Source organism: Bombus terrestris, chromosome 9 (genome assembly GCF_910591885.1).
Source record: "Bombus terrestris chromosome 9, iyBomTerr1.2, whole genome shotgun sequence".
Classification (NCBI taxonomy): Eukaryota; Metazoa; Arthropoda; class Insecta; order Hymenoptera; family Apidae; genus Bombus; species Bombus terrestris.
In genome coordinates this window covers 12,640,845-12,667,206 of record NC_063277.1, presented here as the reverse complement: position 1 = coordinate 12,667,206, position 26,362 = coordinate 12,640,845, and the positions used below count along the sequence as shown (strand labels likewise).

The 26,362-nt window shown below is 35.9% G+C and overlaps 1 protein-coding gene across 34 annotated transcripts in view; it reads left to right on the top strand.

The window, feature by feature from the left end:
• LOC100642930 (sodium channel protein para) overlaps positions 1–25,690 on the top strand; it is a 68,050-nt gene extending 42,360 nt beyond the window's left edge. For 3 of the 34 annotated variants that reach the window (XM_048408571.1, XM_048408576.1, XM_048408557.1), the window contains 16 exons: positions 1,623–1,873; positions 2,047–2,220; positions 2,441–2,791; positions 3,809–4,013; positions 5,984–6,115; positions 6,639–6,768; positions 6,895–7,019; positions 7,367–7,629; positions 7,793–7,966; positions 11,484–11,606; positions 15,110–15,232; positions 15,724–15,918; positions 15,998–16,243; positions 16,836–17,106; positions 18,467–18,771; positions 18,902–25,690. In XM_048408571.1, the coding sequence (XP_048264528.1) occupies positions 1,623–1,873; positions 2,047–2,220; positions 2,441–2,791; positions 3,809–4,013; positions 5,984–6,115; positions 6,639–6,768; positions 6,895–7,019; positions 7,367–7,629; positions 7,793–7,966; positions 11,484–11,606; positions 15,110–15,232; positions 15,724–15,918; positions 15,998–16,243; positions 16,836–17,106; positions 18,467–18,771; positions 18,902–19,684 (3,851 nt within the window). In that variant the 3' untranslated portion in view covers positions 19,685–25,690. Of the gene's footprint in view, positions 1–1,598; positions 1,874–2,046; positions 2,221–2,440; positions 2,792–3,808; positions 4,044–5,983; positions 6,116–6,635; positions 6,769–6,894; positions 7,020–7,366; positions 7,630–7,792; positions 7,967–8,775; positions 8,899–11,483; positions 11,607–15,109; positions 15,233–15,723; positions 15,919–15,997; positions 16,244–16,835; positions 17,107–18,466; positions 18,772–18,901 lie in introns of all 34 variants that reach the window. The other 31 variants (XM_048408575.1, XM_048408572.1, XM_048408555.1 and 28 more) reach the window with 17 other exon arrangements.
• Positions 25,691–26,362: the final 672 nt, after the last annotated feature.

Sequence of the window (26,362 nt, the reverse complement as noted above, 5' to 3'; positions counted from 1 at the left end):
ATTATTGGTTATTGTATTAATACCAATGTGTATTACAGTGCATGGTATAATTCCCGTTGATCCTAATAAGTTCCATTTTTATTATTGTCTTAGAAAAATTTAAAGGAAAAAGAAAACAGATAAAGAATATATGAAATATAAAAGATAGAATTCACAGATACACGATACAAATAATCTTCTAAATCGTAATAAATGAATTCATCGAAATAATTGCAGTGCGTAAGCCCTCGAACACTTGGATGGATAAATGAAACAGAAAAACGAAAAAATGAAAGAAACGAATATAGATGAGAACAGTTTGTGATAGTTTCTTTTGGGGAAACAGAGTTTGTTTCCTGATGTATACGACACAGATTAAAACATCCTCGCTGCAGCTACACGGTCCTGGTCGCTTCGTGCCTGGATCTCGCCTCAGCTCCTCTTCTGATCACCGACGTACACTGCAGCGAAACTTTAATTTTACCATAGTATTTTTTCGCGAAGGCACTCGCTTCGAGGGCACCACCGCGTTTACCTGCGTTGCACAATGAAGAATGTAGAATCAGAAAGCTTCATCGAGCGATGATTACTATCATTCGCTGTATCATCGACACTCAGTGCTCTAGAAAATGCGATTAGCGCTTCTAAAGTGACATTACTAGCGAGAACACCAAGCAGCATTATCGCACATTGACCTTAGGTTGTTGCAAAAGCTAATATAGCAACATTTAAGAGAATCCAATCAGATCAATTGTTTTTATCACTTTTTCAATTTTTTTCCTCCAGGTTCTTTTTATTCTTGTTATTTGTAATTATTGTTTATTGTAATTGTGATTTTATTCCTGTGTATACTTAATGGTGTTCACGTTTTTTATAATTTTTATCCACCAATAGTTGAACGAGGTTTTTATTAAAATTGTCGCAAAAAAAGGAGATCTAATATTTGGAAAGATATTTTAAAGAGAAGATTGAATTTTCGAACGATCATCCTTATTTTAAAGAGGAGATTACGTTTGTGAATTTGAGTAGGTCTTTTGAAAATTGTATATAGCACGTTTCTTTTATCCTAATTTCTTAAAATTCAATTTATTCCATTCTACCAGTACTATGTTCCACCAACTGAGGATTAATTGCACTTTTAACGTCCAAGAATTTTATTTGAACTTGTTCTCATCCCTTTCTTCCGCATAGCAACTCATGCAGCACTCTTATTCCCCACTTGGCCGCTTCGATTTTTCTGTTTACAACACTCTTGCACACAGCTTTTGGGCTGCGCGTGTTCTTGCTGCCTGCACTGCACATTCACGTAAAACGCTTTGAATGCGCACCATTTTTATTTTCTCTTCTATTTTTCTTTGCTTTCAGTAGTGTTGCTGTAGTGTTCCTGTATTCTGAATTTTCTTCTTTTCTTTTCGTTTTTCGTTCTGTTTTGCTATGATATATAAACACACCTGCCTGTTTCTCGTATTTGATAATCTGTGGTCTAATGAGCTAAAAAGAATATATAAAGAAAACAAAAGGAATGTATAATAAAAAACTATGCAAGCTTGAGAAAGAACGAGAAAACCTCTTTCCCCAAAAAGAGTGGTGCCAGACAAAATTACTAACACGCGTTACAGTTTCGACCTATTACTTTCCGACAGACGACGATGAAGAAGGGCCAAAGTTTAAGGACAAATTGTTGGCCGCGGTGCTACGTTGCATCGATATCTTCTGCGTGTGGGATTGTTGCTGGTTGTGGCTTGAGTTTCAAAAATACGTGTCTCTTGTGGTGTTCGATCCATTCGTAGAGTTGTTCATCACCCTTTGTATCGTCGTCAATACATTGTTCATGGCGCTCGATCATCACGATATGGACAAGGATATGGAAAAAGTGCTCAAGACAGGAAACTACGTAAGTAACATGGATTTTAAATATATATCCTATATTGTGTAACAAAATTTTTATTCATTTATAAAGTACCTATTTGGATATTTTATAATTTTGAAGAGATTATTTTATTCTTCATCCTTTAGATGAATAATATCGTTATCCACTTATAACGTTATCCTTTTTTATATTTGTAGTTCTTCACGGCAACATTCGGTATCGAGGCAACGCTGAAACTCATAGCAATGAGTCCGAAATATTACTTTCAAGAAGGATGGAATATTTTCGACTTCATTATCGTCGCTCTTTCGCTTCTGGAGTTGGGATTAGAAGGTGTCCAAGGTCTCTCCGTATTGCGATCCTTCAGATTGGTAAGTTATTTCATGTATTTGTATTATTTGTAAACCAATTTCGATATAAAATATCCTGAAAATACCAAGCATCTATTTTTAGATAGACAAAGAAAAAGACAAATAATATATTTTGTATAATGTGGATAATAAGAACAATAAAGAATCTATTATATTTTTCTTTTTACTTTCATTTAACAAATTATATTAAAACAAAATTAAATAATCATTCTGTTTCCAGTTAAGAGTGTTCAAACTGGCAAAATCGTGGCCTACGTTGAATCTGCTAATTTCCATCATGGGCAGAACAGTAGGCGCGCTGGGTAACCTGACGTTCGTGTTATGTATCATCATCTTCATTTTCGCCGTGATGGGTATGCAACTGTTTGGAAAGAACTATACGGACAACGTTGATCGGTTCCCCGATGGAGATCTACCGAGATGGAATTTCACTGACTTTATGCATTCGTTCATGATCGTGTTTCGCGTACTCTGTGGAGAGTGGATCGAGTCTATGTGGGATTGTATGCTTGTGGGCGACGTCTCTTGCATACCATTCTTTCTGGCTACTGTTGTCATCGGTAATCTGGTTGTAAGTATATTTAACGAGCCTTACGATTAACTGATACTTAATTACTTTCAATTATTAAGTTACTCTTCACAAGGTTTGTCTAATATCCTTCTATTTTCTTCTTGTTAGTTCTTAAACAAGGTCTAATAAATTATATGGAAGCTTATTTTCAGTGATAATTTGTAACATTTGTAATTGCTCACGAATTTCTAGTTTCAGGCTTAATCTTACAAAGTATGTTGAACTGAAAAAACTGAAGACTGAGGGAAGGAAATTTACTATCAAAGAATCGGCAACGACACTGTATTTTTTCAAGCAGATCTAAAATCTCATCTTTAAGAAAAGTCATTAGCTCTTCATAATAGTGTCCTAGCAAACTAGATCTTTTAAATCATTATTCGCCTTCCTTACAATATTCTTCACCTTATTCTCTTTTTTTCTTTTTTCAATTTTTTCAATTCAACATACATACATTTTCAAAATATGTTCTAGAAGTTCAATTCTATCTCTTTTCAACACATCCTTATCAGAAGATTAGATTCTTCCAATTGTTTGATGTTTCGAATCGAACATTTCATCTCTGAAAGATTAAGTTACATATCCATTCTCAAACAAAAGAATTCCTCGCTTCTGTCATAAAGAGCATGTACATATTTTCCAACGCAATTACCAACATCCTCTGCAAAAGGATCCTACATTCTTTACCAAGATCAAGCTCTTGTACAATTTCTTAAATTTAACATAAACGCCCTAAAGCACATTCATTTTCAAAATCAAAGTATCTTTCAATATTATTTTCCAATACATTTAATTTAGAATTCCCTAAATAGAATCCTACTTCCTTTATCAAAAAACGACCCTTCGATCTTCCTATTTTAACACGATCCACTCTAAAGATTAAACCTTAAAAGTTTAGCTGCTACTTCCTTTCTTAAAACATCATACCAACTAAACCAATGGTCCTCCTTATCATCTAAAGATAGAAACAACACGCGAGCCCGAGACGAAATGAAAATTGTTTGATGTGCAAACGAACAGGTGCTGAATCTCTTCTTGGCTTTGTTGCTGAGCAACTTCGGTTCGTCGAATCTATCGGCGCCGACCGCGGACAACGATACGAACAAGATCGCGGAGGCGATCGATCGAATAGCACGATTTATTAAGTGGATCAAGCGAAATGTCCTTTATCTTGCTAAAATGATGCGAGCCAAACTCACCAATCAGATATCCGATCAGGCGCCAGGTGAGGGACCGTCCAACAGTTGGAAAGAAGGTTTATATCCAATCAGATCGCTTGCTGTGTGCGCTGTGTAGTTCGTGGCACTGTTTTTCAGTTCTGCTTTTCACTTTAAACGAAAAAAGAACAACCATTTTATTTCTTTAAGTTCTTTTATTTCGCTGCCAGTCGACGAAACGGACAACAAGAAGTGTCCTTTCATTAAAATGGAAAATTACGAAAGGAAGGAAAACAGCGCGAAAATAGTTAGCGAGATCAATCCTTTTCTTTTTGATATTTCATTGATCTCTTTTAGACTCGGTGCTTTTTGATTATTACAATCTTTTCTTTTTTTTTTCTAATTTGTTCGCGACAAACGACAGAGTACGTTGACTGGTGATCCTCTTCTTTTCCTTTATCTTTTTAATGCAGAGTTTTCAATCGGTTCGCTATTTTTCTACGTTTCTTCCACGAATTAAAAATGACAGAGAGAAAGATGGAGAGAGAGAGAGAGAGAGAAAGGGAGAGAAAGGGAGAGAGAATAAAGAGGACAGGAATAGGATAGATTAATTTTTGCTTCGCTGATTAGCCTGGCAGTTATACGTTGCTTTGCCTATTATTTTCACGTTGGAGAAATTAAACGTCTCGTCTCCCGATAAAATCAATCATCGCTTCGAAATTATCGAATAAGATCGAGTGTAGATTTTGCAGCATCGCGCGATACATTTGGATTGATCTGATTTTCAGAGATTGTATGGTAAAAAATCTAGATTAATCGCAAGTATGCAATGAATATTATTGAGATGCAGAAATGGGCTCGGATTATATCTTATTTATATACTGGGTGTCTCAAAATAATTTTCACTAAATATTTATTGGTGGCAAAAAATATAGAAAAAGAGAGGAGTTCATAGACCATACAATGTATGAATCATAAAAATTACCATTTCTATATGACAATCAATAATTAATAAGATGATTAATAAATACACATGTGAATCGTTTAATTGCTATACTTTATATATGATTTGATCTCTTTTACATAATAATTCATCAACCAATAGCAGTTACATAGCTTTTAAATTGACAAATTATAGATTATGTCAATTTTCCTTTCTCAAAAGTGGCTTTACCTGTAAAATGCCATTTCTTTTATTGTCAAACTTGTTTCTCTGGTACATGTAAAGAAATTTTTCTACTAAAATGTCAAATGACAATGTTAAATTACTAATAACGTGTGGTAATATTATTTGAAATGTTATATGTATATTACAAAATTGAGGATTATATCTTCAATAGTATTGAAAGGAAGATGTCAACTCTGTACGACTTTACTATTCGATGACCATTTTATGTGACTTTATTTTACGACACCCTGTATATAACGCTAATCATATAATATAACAACGAACGTAACGAATGAAAATTCTATTACAATTTACGTAAATTAATTGCTCGTAAATTTTTGCATTATGTTTTCAAGCAAGAGAGTATTGTATTTTCTTCTGTTTTACTACTTCTGCTTATTATTAATATTTTGCAACAAAGGAAAAGAAAAATACAATTATACCTTCTTCGATTCTGACCTAATATTAAATACTAACAATTAAACTACAATATAATCCATCATGTATCGCGTATTAAAATTAGTCACACTTGTACACCAACGTTTAATCATAGCATCTTACAATTAGTACAGCGTCGTAACGAGGCTAGACACAAGAATATTGCATGAACAAAAACGATGAAACGAAAATTCTATTAAGAAAAAAAAAAAAGAAAAGAAAGTTCAAAATAGAGTACAATATTTTTTCTATTTTTTTTTTCTTCTTCTTCTTAAATATTTTCGGATCAACAATAGAAAATCGACGATTTCATAGTTTACGAATCGGTTACTCGATGAAAACCACGTTAGTTACTCTGTCCGATACAGATAAATATTTTTTGACGAAATGATTCTGATAAGGGCGGGTTAGAGATTTTATATGACTGTGCAGATGGAATTGATCGCGATGGGGACCTAGATCTTGCAGATGGCGAGCTGGATGCGTATAGAGATAAAAAGAGTGCCAAGGAGATAAACCAACTCGAAGTTGCTATCGGAGATGGAATGGAATTTACCATCCATGGTAAGCGTATCGAGGAAAACGAATATTTCCTCGATCGAGTCATCGAGCATTTTTCTTCGATTCTACTCAATGTTTCAAGCGTTAAACCCCTGCATGGTGAAGGCTGGATCATTTTTTACTCATACAGATATTTCATGTTTATTATTTTATAATTGAAAGTTACATTTACTTATTAATATTCTATCAAACTATTAGGTCATCGCATAACTTCTGTTGGAGAACATCTGCAATTACAACATGATATACATGTATACGATAGAATAGAAAATACAGAATAGAATATATTATTATACTATCTTTTATAAAAAATCTTCTAATTTATTAGAAGAAGGGCTAATCGCATCTTTTGAGAACGAAAAGCTTTTTATTTTGTTTTCTGTTCGCTTTACCCTGAAAAATAAAATGTTCGATCATCGTAATAACAATGATTCAGCCTTCAATGAAAAAGAGTTAAGTTTATTGTGAATAGTATTTACTATATTGTTGATAATTATGTGAGGCAATATTTCTTTTTTCAAAGGAGACCTAAAGAATAAATTGAAGAAGGGTAAACTGTGCATGAACAACAGCAAAGTTATAGCAAATTCGATAAACCATCGTGACTACAGGCTGGACAACGATTATATTAATCAGAACGAGGACGATACCATCAGGTGAATTTATTTTTAGATTTTAGTTATTGTCAGTTACTGTTGAAGATAATTCTTTCGGTGGAAAATTGAGTTGATTACATACGTGTTTGTCTCTTCTTTCTTTTTTTTCTGGTACCCTTTGTGCAGTAATAAATCATATGGCAGCCACAAGAATAGAGCGTTCAAGGACGAAAGTCATAAGGGAAGTATGGACTCGTTGGATGGGGAAGAAAAGAAGGATGCGAGTAAAGAAGACCTGGAACAAGAAGAAGGTAAGATATTGAAATGTTCTAAAAAAATATACTAAGTACAGATAATTAGTAATTCGATGTTTATGCAAATTCATATTTTTACCAACACAACTGAGTAAACAGAATACTTATTTCATTATATTATATTATATATTTGGAATTTTTCATATATCTTCACATATTATGTGCATTCTGTGCAGTTTTACGTTTTTAAATTCTTCATAAATGCATAGACATTCACAGTCTATTAATTAATAATTCTGTAAATAAATACATAGTTACTTACCAATCTGGCCAATATTTCATTAATTGTTATAATTATTATGATCATTATTGTTCCTTTTAAAACGAAATTTTATGTTTCCAAGATCTTGGAGATGAGGGAGAAGAGGGAGATGGCGTCCTAGGGGATGCAATTATCCAAGCAGACGAAGATCCCATCGAATCCGACTATCCGGCTGACTGTTGTCCAGAAAATTGTTACAAGAAATTCCCGTTCTTAGCTGGTGACGATGACGCTCCATTTTGGCAGGGTTGGGCCAACTTGAGACTGAAGACCTTCCAACTAATTGAGAACAAGTATTTTGAGACTGCCGTCATTTTGATGATCCTTTTGAGTAGTATGGCTCTCGTAAGTACATTTCATACGTCTCATTCTTCTTTATTGTTTCTAAATTATGTCCTTTTTAAATTATTTTTTATTATTGTTTTATTATCATCTGATTATATTCTTTTACTTTATGAATTTTACAAATATATGAATTATAATTGAAAATGCGTTGTGTGATGTTCAGGCCTTGGAAGATGTGCATCTTCAACAACGACCCATTCTGCAAGATATCTTATACTACATGGACCGAATATTTACTGTGATTTTCTTCCTCGAAATGTTAATCAAATGGTTGGCTCTCGGCTTCAAAAAGTACTTCACGAACGCTTGGTGCTGGCTTGATTTCATCATTGTCATGGTAAGTCATATTTATTCAGATAATTCTCTTATATATCTCATGTAGTTTTATGATCTAAATGTGCGTAATCTCTCGTTCAAGAAAAAAAGGATAAGAAAAAAAGACTAATAATTCCTATTCAGATTTTCAAATAATTATAAAATAAATTAATAAGATAACGATTACTCACATGAAGAATGTTATATTAGATTATCTCCAAAAAATAGTGTCTCTAATTTCTATTTTTAACGCAAAAAGGAAATACTTTTATAATTCATATTTTTATAAAATGTCTCTAATCTACTTAATAATTTAGTTCATATCACAGCTAAACTTCGTTTACGTTCCCCAACCAGAAACAAGCTTACAATAAAATCCATAGAAATATCTCTTATACAAAGTCCATTTATACCTTGAACAATCGTTTTAGCAACTTTGTATAAGATAAAGATATCAAAATGATTAGAGAGAGGATGAGGAGTCTTTAAATACAAGAAAACAGAAACTCTGAAAGAAACTTTCTTTAAAAGCATGCAACGCTTGAGGTTTCTTCCAGGAATCAAAGATTTTGTAAACTTGTTCCAAAAAACAAAAAAGAAACAAAAGTTCCCCATCTTCAAGTTTCTTTGAATGACGAAGTGTATCCTCCACCTTCTTCTTCTTCTCCTCCTCCCAACCACCCAAAAAGTCAGTTCACAAAGCGGAAGAGCTCAGCATGGAAACTCCCTCGTGGTGGATTACTGTAGTACAAACTCGTCTACGTATAATAACGTATATATCATGTGTCATGTGTCACGTTCCATCTGATCGATATTTGATGATGATGATAGCTCTCACTGATCAACTTGGGCGCCATCTGGGCAGGCGCTGCCGACATCCCGGCCTTCCGTTCCATGAGAACACTGAGGGCCTTGAGGCCTTTACGAGCCGTGTCACGATGGGAGGGCATGAGAGTAAGTCATCGGTCGACGAGAAGCAAAAAAAAAAAAACCGAGAAAGAGCAGCCTCATCCGGTGATACGACGACCTTTGTATGATCGTGCAAATCTGACGGATTATTATTTTATCATTTTATAAAACTGAAATATAGCGTACAGAATATTTTTTGTAGAATTTAACTGTAACTCTGTTGCAAGTTTTGAGCTTGTTAATTTACTGTTCCTTTTCAATTTTCGGAGTTTAAAAGAAATTAATCTTTGTGACAGTATCAAGGAACTTTCTATGGTATTTTTGCAGAATTCTGATTCGAATAAGAGACATTGTTATTTAAATAATATTATAAGAATAAGTAGTGCTCCTTTTATAATCAGAGAATTTTCTCTTATACATAGTTTGTTACTATTGAGTCGAGCAATAAGTTCATTCACCTTTCACTAGTACATACGTTTGATTTATAAAAATTGTTTTAAAAATGTATCTAAATTTTTCCAATAGAAATTTATAGAGAAAATATCTATAAAAATAAATCTATAGAGAAAAAATCTATAGAAATAAATCTATAGAGAAAACCAATAAAGAAGTTGCATACTTCTTTTGACAGATATTATTTTATAAAGTAATAACACTGAACCTGCTGTTTTAATAACATGAAGTCGTGAGTGGTCTTACTGCTCAACGTAATAGCAATAAATAAAGAATTAATGATATTACTATTAATCATCAATCCTCGTAGTATTATTTGAATGATAATGTCTTCGTACTTTCTCAATATTTATAAACCTTTTTAAAGAAATGAATATCTAATGATAGCATTTCTAAAAATTAATTTTTTGATCTTCAATCCGTCACGTTTGTTCTGAGGTTTTGGTTTTTTAATGAGTCGATAGGACAAAAAAGAAAACTGAAAAAAAGCGATTAGAAAGAAAGAAGGGAACAATAAGTAAAAACCGAGGGAAAAGTGACGAGAGAGGACATGATCGCTACAGTGATCGTAGCCTTGTACTCTGTGGTGTGCTTTCCGGTGTGCAGAGGTACACTGGTGTCTCTACTTGGTGTCTGCACTGATATTGGAGTTTTTGTCGTACTAGCTACTGCCGATGTACGCCTTTCCTAAACAGTCTTTTTTGGCACAGTGATCGTTGTGCAAAGTACAGTGTATCTATACATCTAAACTATATATATATATACATTATATACATATACATATTATATTGCTTTGTGTGTAATGTACAATCTTCCTTGTGTGTTCATGTACGCGTGTGTACTACGTAATATATTATGCGCGTGTAATTTTGGAATTTGGTCATCAGGATTTTGATTTCTCAACGTTACAACGCACTACGGTACCAGTTTAATTGATGTTACAATGAAAGAATAATATGAATTCTCGTTACGAATATAATATTTTACCCACAAATCAGAAACAATGATCGTATTTCAAAAATTACGTAGAATGTTATTACTAGAATGTCTATCGATAATACGAAGGTATATAGCAATAACAAGTTGTTTCGCTTTTTAATTTGCGCTTTGTTAGAAAGAGAAAGAACCTTCTACGTCCACGTCAATTAATTCCTTTATCAAACTATCGAAAGAAAGTGCAAAGTACTTTTCTAATGACAAGACTCTTCTTTTAACAATAGAATGGTCAAACGCTATAAAATTGGTACCTGGCGCGTCGTTACTGCTGGTATGACGAACCTTTTCATCTGTTTCAGGACGAAGCCGATTATCATGCTCGCAACCGAAAATATCTCTCATCAATTCATTCATTGCTCTCTGCATTGTCGGTCGTTCTCGCCTGTATGCGTACAATCGCGTCCTTCAGATAAATAAACATTTACGTAACTTAGAAGAAACTAGCTTATCGTAATACGTAAGACTCGATACATTTTAATTTCTTCGAAATTCCTAGAATCGTAAGAAGCGCTGAGCGAATTCCTAAAATTCCCTTTTACAACCACGATATTGCTAAATAGAACTCAGTGACGCATTAAGAAACATCCTTTTAGCGAAGGATTGTACGCAAACGGGGGTGACACGACGTCCATTCTCTGTTCACTGTGAACCGCTACGTGTGCCATATCTGGTTTCTCTCAATGTCTTCGTCCCCCTGCTCTGGATATTTGTTGTATCTACGATGTGTATCATACACTATTTAAATGGAACGATTTCCACAGATGGGACGGACTCCTGTGTTACTTTAATCCGCTTCAACGGACTCCTCGATCCATCGACGGGAAATCGAGAGATCAGAAAAAAAGACAAAACCAAAAAAAAAAAAAGAAAAGAAAATTATGACATGAAACTAGAACCATACAAAACACGAATTGACGCGTCGACGGTCAACCAACAACCTCTACTTCCTCCTAACCCTTTCTTTAGCTATCTATTTTCTTCTCTTTCTCTATTCTTCCGTTTCTACTTATCTCTTGAAATTTTTCTAGTATTTGAAAGTTTGGAAATGATTATTGATTATGATAATGATAATGATGATGATGATTATGATTATGATTATGATTATGATTATGATGATGAATTCGTATCGCGAGTAGCCTGTCTACCTGTTGCTGTGATCCGCTCTCGTTTCTCGCTCGCAGGTGTCACTCATTAACTTCGTAGCGTCGCTCTGTGGCGCTGGCGGGATCCAAGCCTTCAAAACAATGAGGACCCTAAGGGCCCTAAGGCCACTCAGGGCGATGTCTAGAATGCAGGGAATGCGGGTATGTAGCCCACAGTCTCAGCAGACCTTGCCGATTACTTTCTTATTATGTTCCCGACCGAATCGATCATTCTCTTTAGCGGGCGAATCGAGCTTCCGAGTTGGGCATATGTCGTTAGAAATATCGCGATCATAGGATAATTTTGATATGACGATAGCTTTAGACGAAATAGTATCTCTACTATGACAAACGAGTAATCTAGAACTGTCTAATTAGAAATTTCTTGCCAAGAAGATACTTGTTATTTGTTGTTTAATACGTTGCATTATTGCAGCGTAATGTCGCAAGAAATAATTAGTAATTACACTAGAGGAAGCAAATAACAAAGATAGAACTATACGGTTAAGGTTTGTCGAATCAAGAGCAGAGTATAGCGAGACTCTTGTCCGAGAGTGTTTGACTCGCTATATTTACTATTCGAAGTTATTCGCGATAAGAATACCAAATAATAATTAAACAAATTACGCGTCCAATAGCAGTGTTAAGTAACAACGAAAGTGGCTTCCAGATTTTGTAGATTCGTTCTTCGAAAGTATCAACATTAGGTAATTAACGCTATGATTCACGTTGATTAAACAATGCCCAACTTTGTCGACAATTTTCGATTCGTCCAGATTTTCAATTTGAATTCTCTCGGTGCCGTCGAATTATCACGAACGAATAAAATTATTAGCCGTTCTAACAGAATTATCAATATCGGTAGTCCAAGAAAATTATCGAAGATAATTAGAAGAAAATTAAAGATCGTATTTATGAAGTAATAATGATAATAAAAATAACAAATAGAATAATAAATGAGCACGTATAAAAAAAGATAGAAAGAAAATCAGTTTAACGGCGGCACCGTTTTTCTTTCATGGCGAGAATCGACAAAGAGGCCGATTTGAGTTTCATATGACGCGGAATATTTTCTTTGGTTTTGTTGCATTAATATATAGTTACTTACTTTGTTGTTAGTTATCCGAAAGATTAACGAAACAACTCTTCGGTCTCGCCGTGTCGAAGACTCGATTCCTTTTGCACGTGAACATAAGTAGGGCGATCGCGAATGCACTTGAGCTTAAAACTGCGAATGTTTGAACGGCACGTAGACTCGTTCTTTATTGAATAATTCTCGCGAGATATGCACCTTAGAGACACACGTACGCTGCTGTTCGTAAATTTTGGATCGACGATCGCTTCTCGTAAATTCGAGACAACACCCTGTTTATATAATTTCTACAAAATAGCGAGAACGATCAATGATTTCCAAGACATTCTCGCGTCTTCCTCGTTCTAATTTTCAAAACGTTCTTTATATCTTTAGAATTAGATATTTAGATATTTTAAACATCAATTGCGTACTACTTGCAAGGAAATCCAGCCAAAAACGTGAAATAGATCCTCAATTTTGGGTGAAAACGAAACGGGCGGTTGAAAACGGTGCTAGAACAAATTAATAAAGAGGAGGAAGGATATATGGTATAAACATATCGTATAAATTTTGTAAAAAGAGTCATTTAAAAAATACAAATAACGAATTAGTAAAGAAGAAGAGAAACAAAATTGCTTCGGTTACGGTATATTATACTCATAGAATATGTTCGCATGTGTATCCGGTAGAAAAGTCGCGGAACTATATATTTTAAAATTATTATTTCAAACAAATTTTACCATTTACGATTACTCGTTATTATTTGAATTATTGAAGAAATTATAAAAATATCAAGGACTCTACTCTTCATCTGCCTAACAACTTCCATAGAAAACGACGGGAAGCTCGGCGATGTGAACGCCTGCATAGGCGATGACCCTGTGTGCATAGGTGTCGACAGATAATAAATCGAACAGCTCGGAAACGTATCCTTCGATTAAATCATTTTCAATTAGTAAGTAATAATATAATAACCATGACTAGTTTAGACAAGATTTACGAACGGCGGTGTATTTAGATACTTATTGTGAAATTCAACGAGCCTGAAACAAACGTGCCTCATCTAGAAAACAGCTGGTCTCAACATACTCGAACAACACACGTATTATATACCTACATCAAACATACTAGTAACTTACCATTCTCGGATGAATTTAACAGTTTATATATCTCATTACAGACATAAAATGATTCTACATAACTGTAATACAAGGTCGCTGAGATACTGGGCGTAGAGTTACTGTCATGCCCACGCCCTGACACTATCTTACCCTATCTTATTATACAGTAGTTCGTAGCTACTAATTTTCAGCATAATCTGTCTACCTATATAAATATATAAATATATATATATTATATATAATATATAAACACGTAAAATCTATGAGCCTACCATCTAATAGTATATATATATATTATATATATTATATATTATTTCTATTTCTGCATGGGATCGTTGCTTGACGCTGAGGAATGCTATAAAATTATCGCACGCCAAAACGCATCCAATATATCGAATGGAATGTTTCACTGTTACATGCTTTGTGCGTCACTTGCTGCTGGCTTTCGTTTATTTCTCGTGTGAATTCTATGTGCACACTTGTAGTCGTGATCTCGAAGCAACGTTAAGTATGCACCATACGTCACATCGATCAATGATCAGGCAAAGCGATACTTTGTTCCTTCTTAATTTGTTTCACAAGTCTATTGATTTCCATGAAGTTCGCGAATATTATACTTCGTGAACGCAGAGGCACTCCTTGTGTTCGCCGTGATTCTTCCTCTTTTTCTTATTTTTTTTTTTTTATTTCTTTTTGAATTCTTTCTTCTCATTGTCTGTTTGAATTTGTCTGGAGACTTGTGATTTCGGTGTTTCATTGGTATACATATATATATATATATATATAATCTATGTTCGTGCGGTGTAGTTGTACGAAATTGAACGTGATAATTATTGTGTTGAAGTAAGTATGCAGGGTTTACCTCGGTTTACTGTTCCATAAAAAGGAAAGAGAACAAATTAATGGGAAAACTCGATTGGACTCGTTTCGTAGATATAGATTGCGAAAAAGATGAGCCAAGATATTTTATCGACTCTGTTTCCTGATTTGATCCTGTGCAATCGTGAAAAATCGGGCGAAATCGAGCAGCGATGTTGCGTGCTTCTTGTTTTCGGATAAAAGTTACATGAAACTGAACGTTTGAACGTGATATTACATTTTTATACAATAGATTCTTTCCCCTATTTCCTAGAAATTGACTACGACTAATATCACTGACGTGTTAAATTCAATCGAATTTCTACTGGACTCTTATCAATTTTCTTATCAATTAATAAATAATGCGACATTACTGTTTGTTTTCGCGCGGTGTTTTATCCTTTCGTTTATTTTATCGCAAAATATGAATCCAAGATTTACATTGCACATACGATGAATTCGTAACACACGGCGTAGACATTTACTTAGAAACGCGTAGAGATGCATAGAAACGCATACTTAAGCACATAGAGAAACAGAATTAAAAAAAAAACAAAAAACATTTATTGGACCGACTTTCAGATACTTTAACGAACGGTTTTGTCTCGCAGGTAGTCGTCAACGCTTTGGTTCAAGCCATTCCATCCATTTTCAACGTGTTACTGGTGTGTCTTATCTTCTGGTTGATCTTCGCCATTATGGGTGTACAGCTTTTTGCCGGCAAATATTTCAAGGTAATTATTTCAAAGGTGTTTTTGTAATTAATGAAACGAAAGAATTCTACGCGAATCGTTGAAAGCTTGAGAAAGTTATTTCATCGTCTTAAATTATTTAACACTCCTAAATAAGTATTCAATTTCCACTCTTATACGGAGTTCTTATAGCTTGACAACTTACAACTGCTAGTATCAATCTTCCGATCGAATTGTATTGGTAATTCAAAACAAATTAGAGAAGTACTTTGGATCTCAAACTTTCACGACGATCAGATATTTTGATATTGCCTCTTCGGGATGAGAGATCGTGTTCCGATTTTGCACGTGCACTTGACATTTGCATTTTGAGCCAGAAACACGATTGTCCATCCTGAAAAGCCAATATCGGAAAATTAAAGGTAGCAGAATATTCCTATTTTTCCTTCAGCTTACCTTGAAAAATATGTGGTAATAAAGGAAGTAATAAAGATTTTTCTATTTAATTAACTATATTCGTTTTCTCTTTACAGTGCGTAGATGCCAATAAAACCACACTCAGCCACGAAATAATCCCTGACCGAAACGCCTGTTTGGCTGAGAACTATACCTGGGAGAATTCTCCGATGAATTTCGACCACGTAGGAAAGGCTTATCTGTGCTTGTTCCAAGTGGCCACGTTTAAAGGATGGATTCAGATCATGAATGACGCGATAGATTCTAGGGAGGTGAGTGTATCGTTTGTAACTTGAATTAATCGGCAATCATCGTTTGATTCTTTAATTAATCTTTCTTTTGTGTCTACAGCTCAACAAACAACCAATTCGTGAAACAAACATCTACATGTATTTCTATTTTGTATTCTTCATTATATTCGGATCGTTTTTTACCCTTAATCTATTCATTGGTGTGATCATCGATAACTTCAACGAGCAGAAGAAAAAGGCGGGTGGTTCCCTGGAGATGTTCATGACGGAAGACCAGAAGAAATATTACAACGCTATGAAAAAGATGGGTAGCAAGAAACCATTGAAAGCCATTCCACGTCCAAGAGTATGTAGAGAATATGTTGTTGGAATATTTGTGAATTTCTTCCTCTTCGATTCTTCTCTTGATCCTAGGAACTCAAACTGATAATCTGATAATCTTTTTTACAGTGCTTAAGTCCATTTGTATCAAATTTTGTGTATAGTCGAATTTTGAACATTGCAATTTTCGTGATTAGTCATTTTAAATTGTAAAGCTTTGGGAATTGGAAGTGCCTAATTGTAAAATTTTGGCGGTGAACAGATTTTAATTATAAAACTTTAGTAGAATAAGAGTCTTTGGTTCTGAAATTTTAGTAATAGGAAATTCTTAATTATGGAATTTTACTGTGAGTGGGAATTTATAATTCTGAAATTTATTTATTGGGAACTTTCAATCCTAAAATTTTAGCGATTCATCGTGTTGTATTGTAAAATTCTGACAGTTAAGTAAATCTTAAGTAAAATTTTGGTAATTGTCTGTTTCAAATTGTAAGACTTTAGTGAATGTCCATTTCGATAACCGAGTAACTTATTAAGAAGTAGGTGCTTATCGAATTTTTCTACTTCTTTTTCCAATTAAAAAGTCTCTATTTTAACGCAAACATTTTGTCTTTCAGTGGAGGCCGCAGGCGATAGTGTTTGAAATAGTGACGGACAAAAAGTTCGATATGATAATCATGTTGTTCATTGGACTGAATATGCTTACGATGACGCTGGACCATTATCAACAAACTCAGACTTTCAGCGATGTTCTGGACTATCTAAACATGATATTCATTGTGATATTCACCAGCGAGTGTCTCATGAAGATCTTCGCTCTACGTTACCACTATTTCAAGGAGCCATGGAACCTCTTTGATTTTGTTGTTGTTATATTGTCAATATTAGGTAATGTAATGTAATGATTAGTTCAGTCGTATGGCCCCCGTGAAATTGACATATGATAATGGAAAAGATAATCCTGTTAGCTTCTTCATCACACAACATAGCTCTCTCTTCTTTTTTTTTTTAATTAGGATGCAAATGAGCATGTTCAATTCATTATCTCTACTGCACGCAAAACTTAGCATCTTAGCAAAAAAGAAAGCGTACAGGATTAATATTTCACGTGTGCTGCAACGACTGATCAGCGTCATTATGTTACGTAGCCTTACATTGATGTTATGTGTAATCCTGTCTTTCCTATCCTGTATAATCCTCGTTTCCTCATGGTTATGAACATGTGTCCAGTCATTAAAAGCAACATTATAGCTCTTTATTTATAAAGCGGATCAATATTCAAATATTTGTATATTAATTTTAAAAATCCATAAAATTTGATTTTTAACTTAATTCATTATCATTTGATTGCGCAATTTATTTATCTATTTTTTACATATATTTCTAATAAACTTTAACAAGTCTAATATCTGATTTTTCATAATAAACTTTCAATCTTAAATTAATAATTTAAACAGCTTTAATGGTCAAACATTCGTTGGTATCTTTTTATATTGATATAATGTTGTATTTGACTGGTATATACACATGTTGATTGATGTAAAGACGATCATTAGTCAAAAAATCGGGTAAGAGCGGGTCTGTATTACGAGAATTTTTTTCCAAATTAGTCTTCTTAGAAAGGAGTAACCGATTGCTAGTCTGCTCATTTTTAAACTTTTGAATGCCTAACACGAAAACCTACGACAATGATACATTTTTTTTTCTTGTACAGCACCGCGTGATCTAACGAGTGATCGAGCTTTAATCAAGTTTCTGTTTTTTTGATCAATCTAAAACTGCATGTTAATTTTTTTTATAGCCAGATCTAACAAGAAGAAAAGATTAGAGAACAAGGGACAACAGTCCTTAGGACTGTATGATGCATGTTTTTTTTTAATCTACTTTTTTTTTAATCTTGAATCGTGCATCAAACACCTTGAATCTTCTTCTTGAAGAAACAAAATAAGAAACACTATTTTCACGAAACTCTTTGTTATCATTCATTGTGCAATATTATTGCTTAGAAATCAAATTAGAATTAGAAACGCATAATTTTTCACGTACTTTATATTCAATGAATGAATTAAGTTTCATAAGACTAGTAATCCTGTGTGCAAAGATGCATGGAACTTAAAACACTTATCAACTTAGAGAGCACCGCCTTTACCTAGATCGCACAACCTAATCTAGTTGACACATAAATCTTATCCTTTTTTATTGTCTTATTAAGGATTATTGTAATAAAATGCATATATGTTCCCTTTAGGTCTGGTTCTCAGCGATATTATTGAGAAATATTTCGTATCGCCGACCTTGCTCCGTGTAGTAAGGGTGGCAAAAGTCGGTCGTGTGCTTCGACTCGTGAAAGGTGCTAAGGGTATTCGAACTCTTCTCTTCGCCCTGGCGATGTCGTTACCAGCTCTCTTCAATATTTGCCTATTACTGTTTTTGGTGATGTTTATCTTCGCGATTTTTGGAATGTCATTCTTCATGCACGTGAAAGACAAGAGCGGACTGGATGATGTATACAATTTCAAAACGTTCGGCCAGTCGATGATATTGCTATTCCAGGTAATTATACCTACTACGTTCATAATTTTCCAAGTATGCTTCAGTATAAAAGACACTGCCACGTGTTACAGCTAAATAAACTGAATTTTTGCAACAAAATCATTACATAGAAATTCTTGAATTCGTCTAGATGTCAACGTCTGCCGGTTGGGATGGCGTCCTCGACGGTATAATAAATGAGGAGGACTGCCAGGAACCGAACAACGAGATAGGATATCCGGGCAACTGTGGTTCGTCCACGATCGGCATCGCCTATCTTCTCTCGTACCTGGTGATCAGCTTCTTGATCGTGATAAACATGTACATCGCCGTGATCTTGGAGAATTACTCCCAAGCTACCGAGGATGTGCAGGAGGGTCTGACGGATGACGACTACGACATGTACTACGAGATCTGGCAACAGTTCGACCCAGATGGAACGCAGTACATCAGATACGATCAGCTGTCCGATTTCTTGGACGTGCTGGAGCCACCGTTACAGATACACAAGCCAAACAAGTACAAGATCGTATCTATGGACATCCCAATATGCAAGGGGGATATGATGTTCTGCGTAGACATTCTGGATGCTCTCACGAAAGACTTCTTCGCGCGCAAGGGTAATCCGATCGAGGAGTCGGCAGAGATCGAGGTTCAGACGCGTCCAGGTGAGGCTGGTTACGAACCAGTTTCCTCGACTCTGTGGCGTCAGCGTGAGGAGTATTGCGCGCGTCTGATTCAGAACGCCTGGAGAAAGCACAAGCAACAACGTCTAGGCGGACCAAGCGAAGAAAGCGACGACGCTGACACCGATCCACGGGTCAGACAGACCGCGGTCTTGGTCGAGAGCGACGGTTTCGTGACGAAAAATGGCCACAGAGTCGTCATACATAGCCGATCGCCGAGCGTAACCTCGAGAACCGCGGACGTCTGATCGGCGTCCACGACGTCCCAAGCACCGCCACCGTCGTAGTAAGCGCCACCACGACTAACAACTATAGAATTATAACAGACGCGCTAATACTGCTCGCGGAGAGCAGCGGCCTCACGGACCTCGCGCGCGCTCTCCATCGACAGCCTTATAGTTGTATAAACAAAATATTAAAAAAAAAAAATACATTCCTCCAACGAGTTGCCTTTAAATCCATTGTAAACGCTACGATCGTTGGGAGACACGTCGCTAGCTGATGAACACACAAGAGCGAGAAATGGGACACATGAGGGAACAGAACACAGGATGTTTCATTTTGGTTTTTCTGGGCGAGTCGTTCGAGAATGGGGCGCGAATAGTGAGACGACAGAGAGAAACATAGACTGCTGATACCGCGTACACCCATCGTCCGTGCTCGTTGTTGGCATTAGCTCGGTTCTCTCGTTCCGCGGAGGAATATTTATGGAAGAAACCGTGATCGAATATAATAGGATTTGGCTACGAAACGAAGATAAGGATGGACATACGAAGAGGAATCGAAGGGCAAGAACTGACAACAGAAAAGAACATATACAAAGAGTATAACGATAGTCGGTGTATAGAGAAGTGTACTCGACTATGAACAACGTAACCTTCGAGTCAACTTCCCCCCCTTAAAAAAACAAATCAGGACTCGACGGTTCACGTTGCAACGTACTCAGAATTCCTGCCCTCGATGGACTTCGTTACGGCATTCCTTACCGTTCTTCTTCTTTTAGAGATCGTACGATGACGATGACGATCCGCGCCAGCTGCGTTATATGCACGCGTACTCGAAACGCAATGAAACGAAAACAAAGAATCATCTTTTCGCGTGACCGACATTGAAACGAAGACCTGCGTTCCACGGTGAGACAGTTAATATCGCCGCGTTCACAAAACGGAGAAAGAAAACAAGAGATCAGCGATCGTTTCTCATCTATTCTAGAGGAAACAAAAATTAACACGGTACATAGCCGATTCGTAAAATTTTACCCGCGTATATTGGATTTTTTACATGATATTGAACAGCGACTCGCCAATTCGCTGATAAACACAACAAACGAAGAAGGAGGAGGTTATAGAAAATCTATAAAAATGTAAAAATCAATGTTGATTCGCTGCGGTCGAGGTTCGTGGGTGACATTTTGATCCGTTATTCTGGTCATCGTACAGTGGTGTATAAAGACGAAAGAGTTTTCTGAACCTGAAACTGAACAGAAAAGAAAGAAGGAAACGAGAAAAGAACGACGGAACAATGGAGAAAACGAAGACATTGATGAAGATGCTGATCATAACTGACGATAATAGTGAGGATGATCATAGAACGATTATGATAACGATTATAAATGATGATGTTGATGATTATGATGATGATAATGATGATGATGATGATGGTGAACAAGAATGTTAATAATGTGAAATGTACGCGTAGTTTACTACATTCGCTCGGCTTGAACAATTTTTGCGCAATACGATGCGCGAACATCCGATCGCGCGGCTTTATTTTAACTGACCCTCTGCTTCTCTGTTCCTCGTCACTGCACTTCGATATTTAATATTATAACGGTTATATTATAACGGTTTGACGACTTTGATATTTATTTTAATATTCGATCATATAATTACTATTTATTTAAAAGAACTAATAAGAATTACTCTCATAGAGCGATTTAGAGAGAAATACGATTGGAGTAAGTCGGTCGGTAAAACAGTTATGTACTAATAACTCTTCTTTTCCCCTATGAGTTTTCATTGTTATGTTGATAGTCGTTGATGAAAATGTGACTATCTCTTTTTTTTAGATATCTATGAACAATATTCTTGCCAAAGAGGAACAGAGAGGGGGAAGGTGTGGCGAATACAAATTTCGCAATCATCATCAGCTAGATACTTACACATTTGCAAAAAACTTACACAGACACAATCTTACACGACGTAGTGATGCGCTTTGGAATAAATGAATATACATAATAGTGTAACGTTATTCGAATAATTGTAATCGACAACCGTGCGCCCGTAAACCCGTCTCGCAGTACGCGTAGTATATCTTTTAAATGAATAAAACGCCGCACGTTTAAATAGGCTGAAAGAATTAACGATTAACTCGGTTGATAACGTAGAATTGGGCACAACTGTTTTTGGCTCGTTTTCAACTTATATTTCTAATAGATATTTAACTCTCAATTATTATGGCGAAATACTTGTTAAATCAGTAATATAATTAGGCAACTTTGAGATTTAAAATTATATTTATTTGTTAGTGAAGATGAGTATATTTTATCGAATTAAATGTTTTGTCATTTTCATATTGGAAAATTATTAAAATATTACGAATTGCAAAAACGATATAAATATTCAGTTTATCATTGTTGATGATTTTATAATTGTTATATCATTCGAAATTTTAATTCCGATCCAGTAAAGTGTTAATAAGATTATTAGATTCTGATAAGTACTGAACTCGCCATATCGATTGTTAACCAGTACATTTTTTGTTAATAATTTCATATCTTCAAAGTTGTATATGTTCCAAAGCAATATAACGTCTACTTAAAACAATTTTTTTATACATATTCGAATATAATTCACATTTTCTAAAGATAAAATTTAAATTTAAGGATTCATTCACGTTTTAGTTAATTTATGTTACAAATTAATTTCTCTGAGCGAGAAAGTTGTGTCATTCTACATAGTTTAACAATAGATGCCAAATCAAGACGTTAAGTTTTTAAAAAAAGAAATTGTTAAGATTTTAAATGATTATTTTAATGTTGGTTATTTAAAATATTTAGTACATAGTTTCCGTTGAATTATCAAATACGAATTATCTCCATAAGAGGTAACAAACGCCCAAAAGGTATCCTGAACAATTTCCGTTTGCGATTCGAGAAGCTGCACGATTGTCCAAGGACAATAACGATTAACGACACCGCCGAAGCAACATACACTTTCTTTCGGTACGAATCGCAATATAAATATTTAAGAAAATTCGGTATATTTGAAATAATTAAAAAAGGAATCGATGCTTCATAGAAGAAAGGAATCGTCCGAGTTTGTAGCTCGATTTCGAACGGGTTTACGTGCTTAAGAACCTCGTGAAAGATCGTGTGCCTAATCTCGCGAATAGTACGATTCTATCTGCCATATGGCTAGATAGAACTGTGTCACGATTGAGGAAAGTAAATCGATACACATCGAACGAAATTCTCAATGACCGTTAACCATGGCATATGATTCTATCACGGGTGAATAACCTCAATTGCATCGTTCTCACGCAACATACGATCGCGTAGATCGCGTGAAATAAATCGAGAAACGCGTTGCAAACAGTATGCACACGGGGACAAACGAAAGTTCGTCGAAACGCGTCTATCAACGATGATAGCGATGCACAGTTCATTTTGCCATAAAAAAAGTACAGATCAACGTATATTATACACGTAGGTATGTACACGAAAGAAACTAATCTCGATTTGGCGCGCAACGGGCGTGCGTTAACGAAGCAACAACAGAGGACAAAAATGAACTATAATGTGTGTGCGTGTGTGTGTTAACGCGGATTGCGCGATCGTTATTTTTCTACGTTTACATCCGCGTTCCGGAATGGAATAGAGAAAGTAAAAGATGATGGGAAAAGGAAAGAGGAGCGACACCACGTTGTCCATGTTGTCTTAACCGGAAACAGGTGTCGCGCTAGCAGCGGCAGAGACGCGATAATAAACGAACATAGAATCGTTCTCGCTGGTCGAAAACGGACGTAACGTGGCAAAGAAATTCGCAGCTCGCTCGAAGGATTGTATTTGAAATGTGTGGCAGGAACGACGACGAGGACATAACGAGAGCGGTATAGTTACGGACGTTCTGTGAGCTAGAAAATGGTGTAAATTTGTTACAAGCTGGACAGAAAAAAAGAAAGAAAGACGAGGTTAAAGGGAACGTAGGTATGATGAGGTTAAATGCAGGAACAACGCGAGAAATAACGGGAAATTATGGAAAAAGCAGACAAAGAAAAAAAACAAATGTTCATTATTTTAAGCTACGAAGGCTCAAGAGGGTGAGGATCATTGTAAATTACTCGTACAAATAATTCACACACTATCGGTGTCGAGTCCGCTTTGTCAAAGTATTTTAGAGAAGCCTGTCCGATATTAATGTCCTCGTACCTTTTCTACGTATATTATAATTGCATTTCACGATTCTCGTCGCGGGCCATTCGATGATCCTTTTCGTGAGTACGCTTCAAAGTATACGCATGCGCGTGGCTGCGTCCTCGCGACTCGTTCGTTCGGAAGAGGTCGTCGTTCTTCGTTTCTTCCGAGACTCGGCTTTCTTACGCTCTGAATCTCTCTTTGAGACGATTTCGATAATATCCCAATACAATATATCTGCACAATCACATCGATTACCAATCGGGTATTCATCCGCTCATCATATCTATTATCTTCGGTAATCTCTCTGCAACGAAAAAGCAGAAACACTGATTACGCCTAAAAACAAAAAAATGCATACATGCATTGTGATGCCGTTGCTGTTCGCGTATATACTTGACGAGAAACTTCGAATTTTTCTTTTTGTAGGCGCACGTTATTCGAAAGTTGTTTCGTAGAAGTCAAAACGATCGCGACAAACGATACGGTAAAATGCATCCGGTATAACGTATGACATAACCTAACATAACACGGAGCACGATGAACGGCGACGACGACGAAACGAAACGAATCGAGGCACGAGATCGATCGACGACGAAATTCATTTAACTCGTCGATCCTTCTTCTATCGAAGTACGACGTATCTGATGGTCCGTCCGGCTCACTGTCTAATTACTCCGATACCCCCTCTCGCCCCTTTTTATGTTTTGAACCCCTCCCGTGCTGTAATATGTGCAAATAATTCGATAATAATCAAATGGTTTGTACGCATATAATATACATATATATTTTCGATACTACTTTGTCGAATGGGCAACCGCAAACTTCTAGAAGCAATAAAATTCTCGAGACACACGACAAACGTTAGAAAGAAAGAAAGGACGGAAATAAAAAAATATGTAAACAGGGCGTGACGAACGAAACGAGTGCAATCGCGCGGAAAGTGTTCCAAAACACACTGGCCTCTTTTTAACGATAAACGGATCTTTCGGATTCTGTAGGAATCGTTCTTCCCCCGAGAGGCACGCCAAATGAACATCGTTTCTTCTTCTTCTTCTTCTTCTTTTCTCCTTTTTGTCCGGATACACATCCACACAGTGCTTTTTATCTCGCGAACGTGAAGACTGTGATCTAGATTTTTCGTGATCGAATGTTCGATTGAATCGCAACTTCCCCGGTTTTCAATCGCGTTTACCAATCGTTGGTAAGCCTGTTAACATTCGGCCCGTTTAATCTACGGTCGTATCGAAAAGAGAAAATCGTAAGAAGATCAGGAACACACGCGTCTCGAAGGGTTGCCTGAAAATTCGTTTGAGCGTGACGCTCGGAACAAAAACATGCTCGGGAACGGTGAAAAAAATGTTCGTTCGATCGGCCAAAACATTTGCTATGGCTGCGAAAAGAAACGAGGGGGAGGGGGGTGGAAGAGTATGCGTGGTGTGCTTCATTGATTTTCGTTTTACCAGAAACAAAAAATAAACGTACATTAAATACCAGCTTTTGCGCGACGACGGCTGTAAGATATTAAAGAACAAAAAAAAAATATATATATATATACATATAGGGCTTTCCTTCGTTAAGCGAGGTAAGACGAGATTTAAACGTACTTTCTCCGTGGACGATACTGCCGTTACGCATTGTATAAAGAAGAAATGAAACTAAGTTAACTAATCGTAAATGCACGAAATTTTCTTAAACGGATAGCGAACAAAAAAAAAAACAAAAAAGGCTTTGTAGTGTCTCGAAAACTCTCGAAACTCATTAACCTAAACGTCGTCAGATAATAAAACTAACTGATGAGTACACAAAAGCTACTAAAAAAAAAAAAAAAGAAAGAGGAGAAGATACGAAGCAGAAAAAATCCTAGAGTTGGGCTAAACAAAGGAAGATTTAAAAAAGATATATACAGAGAATAATTGAGTAAAGTGTCAAGCTGCGGAGCCTGTCGGCCAGTATAATGATCAAGCAACTGCCATGGGTCAACAAGCTAGATAGACGAAATGTGCTAAGAAACCAAAAAAAAGATCCAATTTTAACGAGCTAGCTGTCGAAAAAAAACATTACGCGCGAAGGATCGTCCATTCAAATGCGTGCTCCGTGAGTGCTCGCGCTTGTGCACCGCGCCGGCGGCGCGCATGCGCAATTGCGTGTCGTGAATGCGCGCGAGCAAGCAAAGAGAGACATCGAGACAGAGTGCGTGCGAAAGAGCGTGTATGCGTGAAAGAATGAACGAGAGCGCGCGAGAGAGAGAGAGAGAAAGGGAGCGAGTAAGCGAGAAGAGTGCGAAAGGGCGAGAAAATGAGAGAGAGAAAGAGAGAACGTAGAAGAGCTCCTCCGTTGAATGACATTCATTACTATTAAACAAAATAAAAATATGGATTATTTGCACAATATTATAAATAATTACTATGTTTACTATGATTATTAAATTAAAGAGCAAATAATAAAAGGGATAAAAAAACTGTTGTTAAATAATTAATACGAAAGAGGGGATTGTACGAACAAAATAACG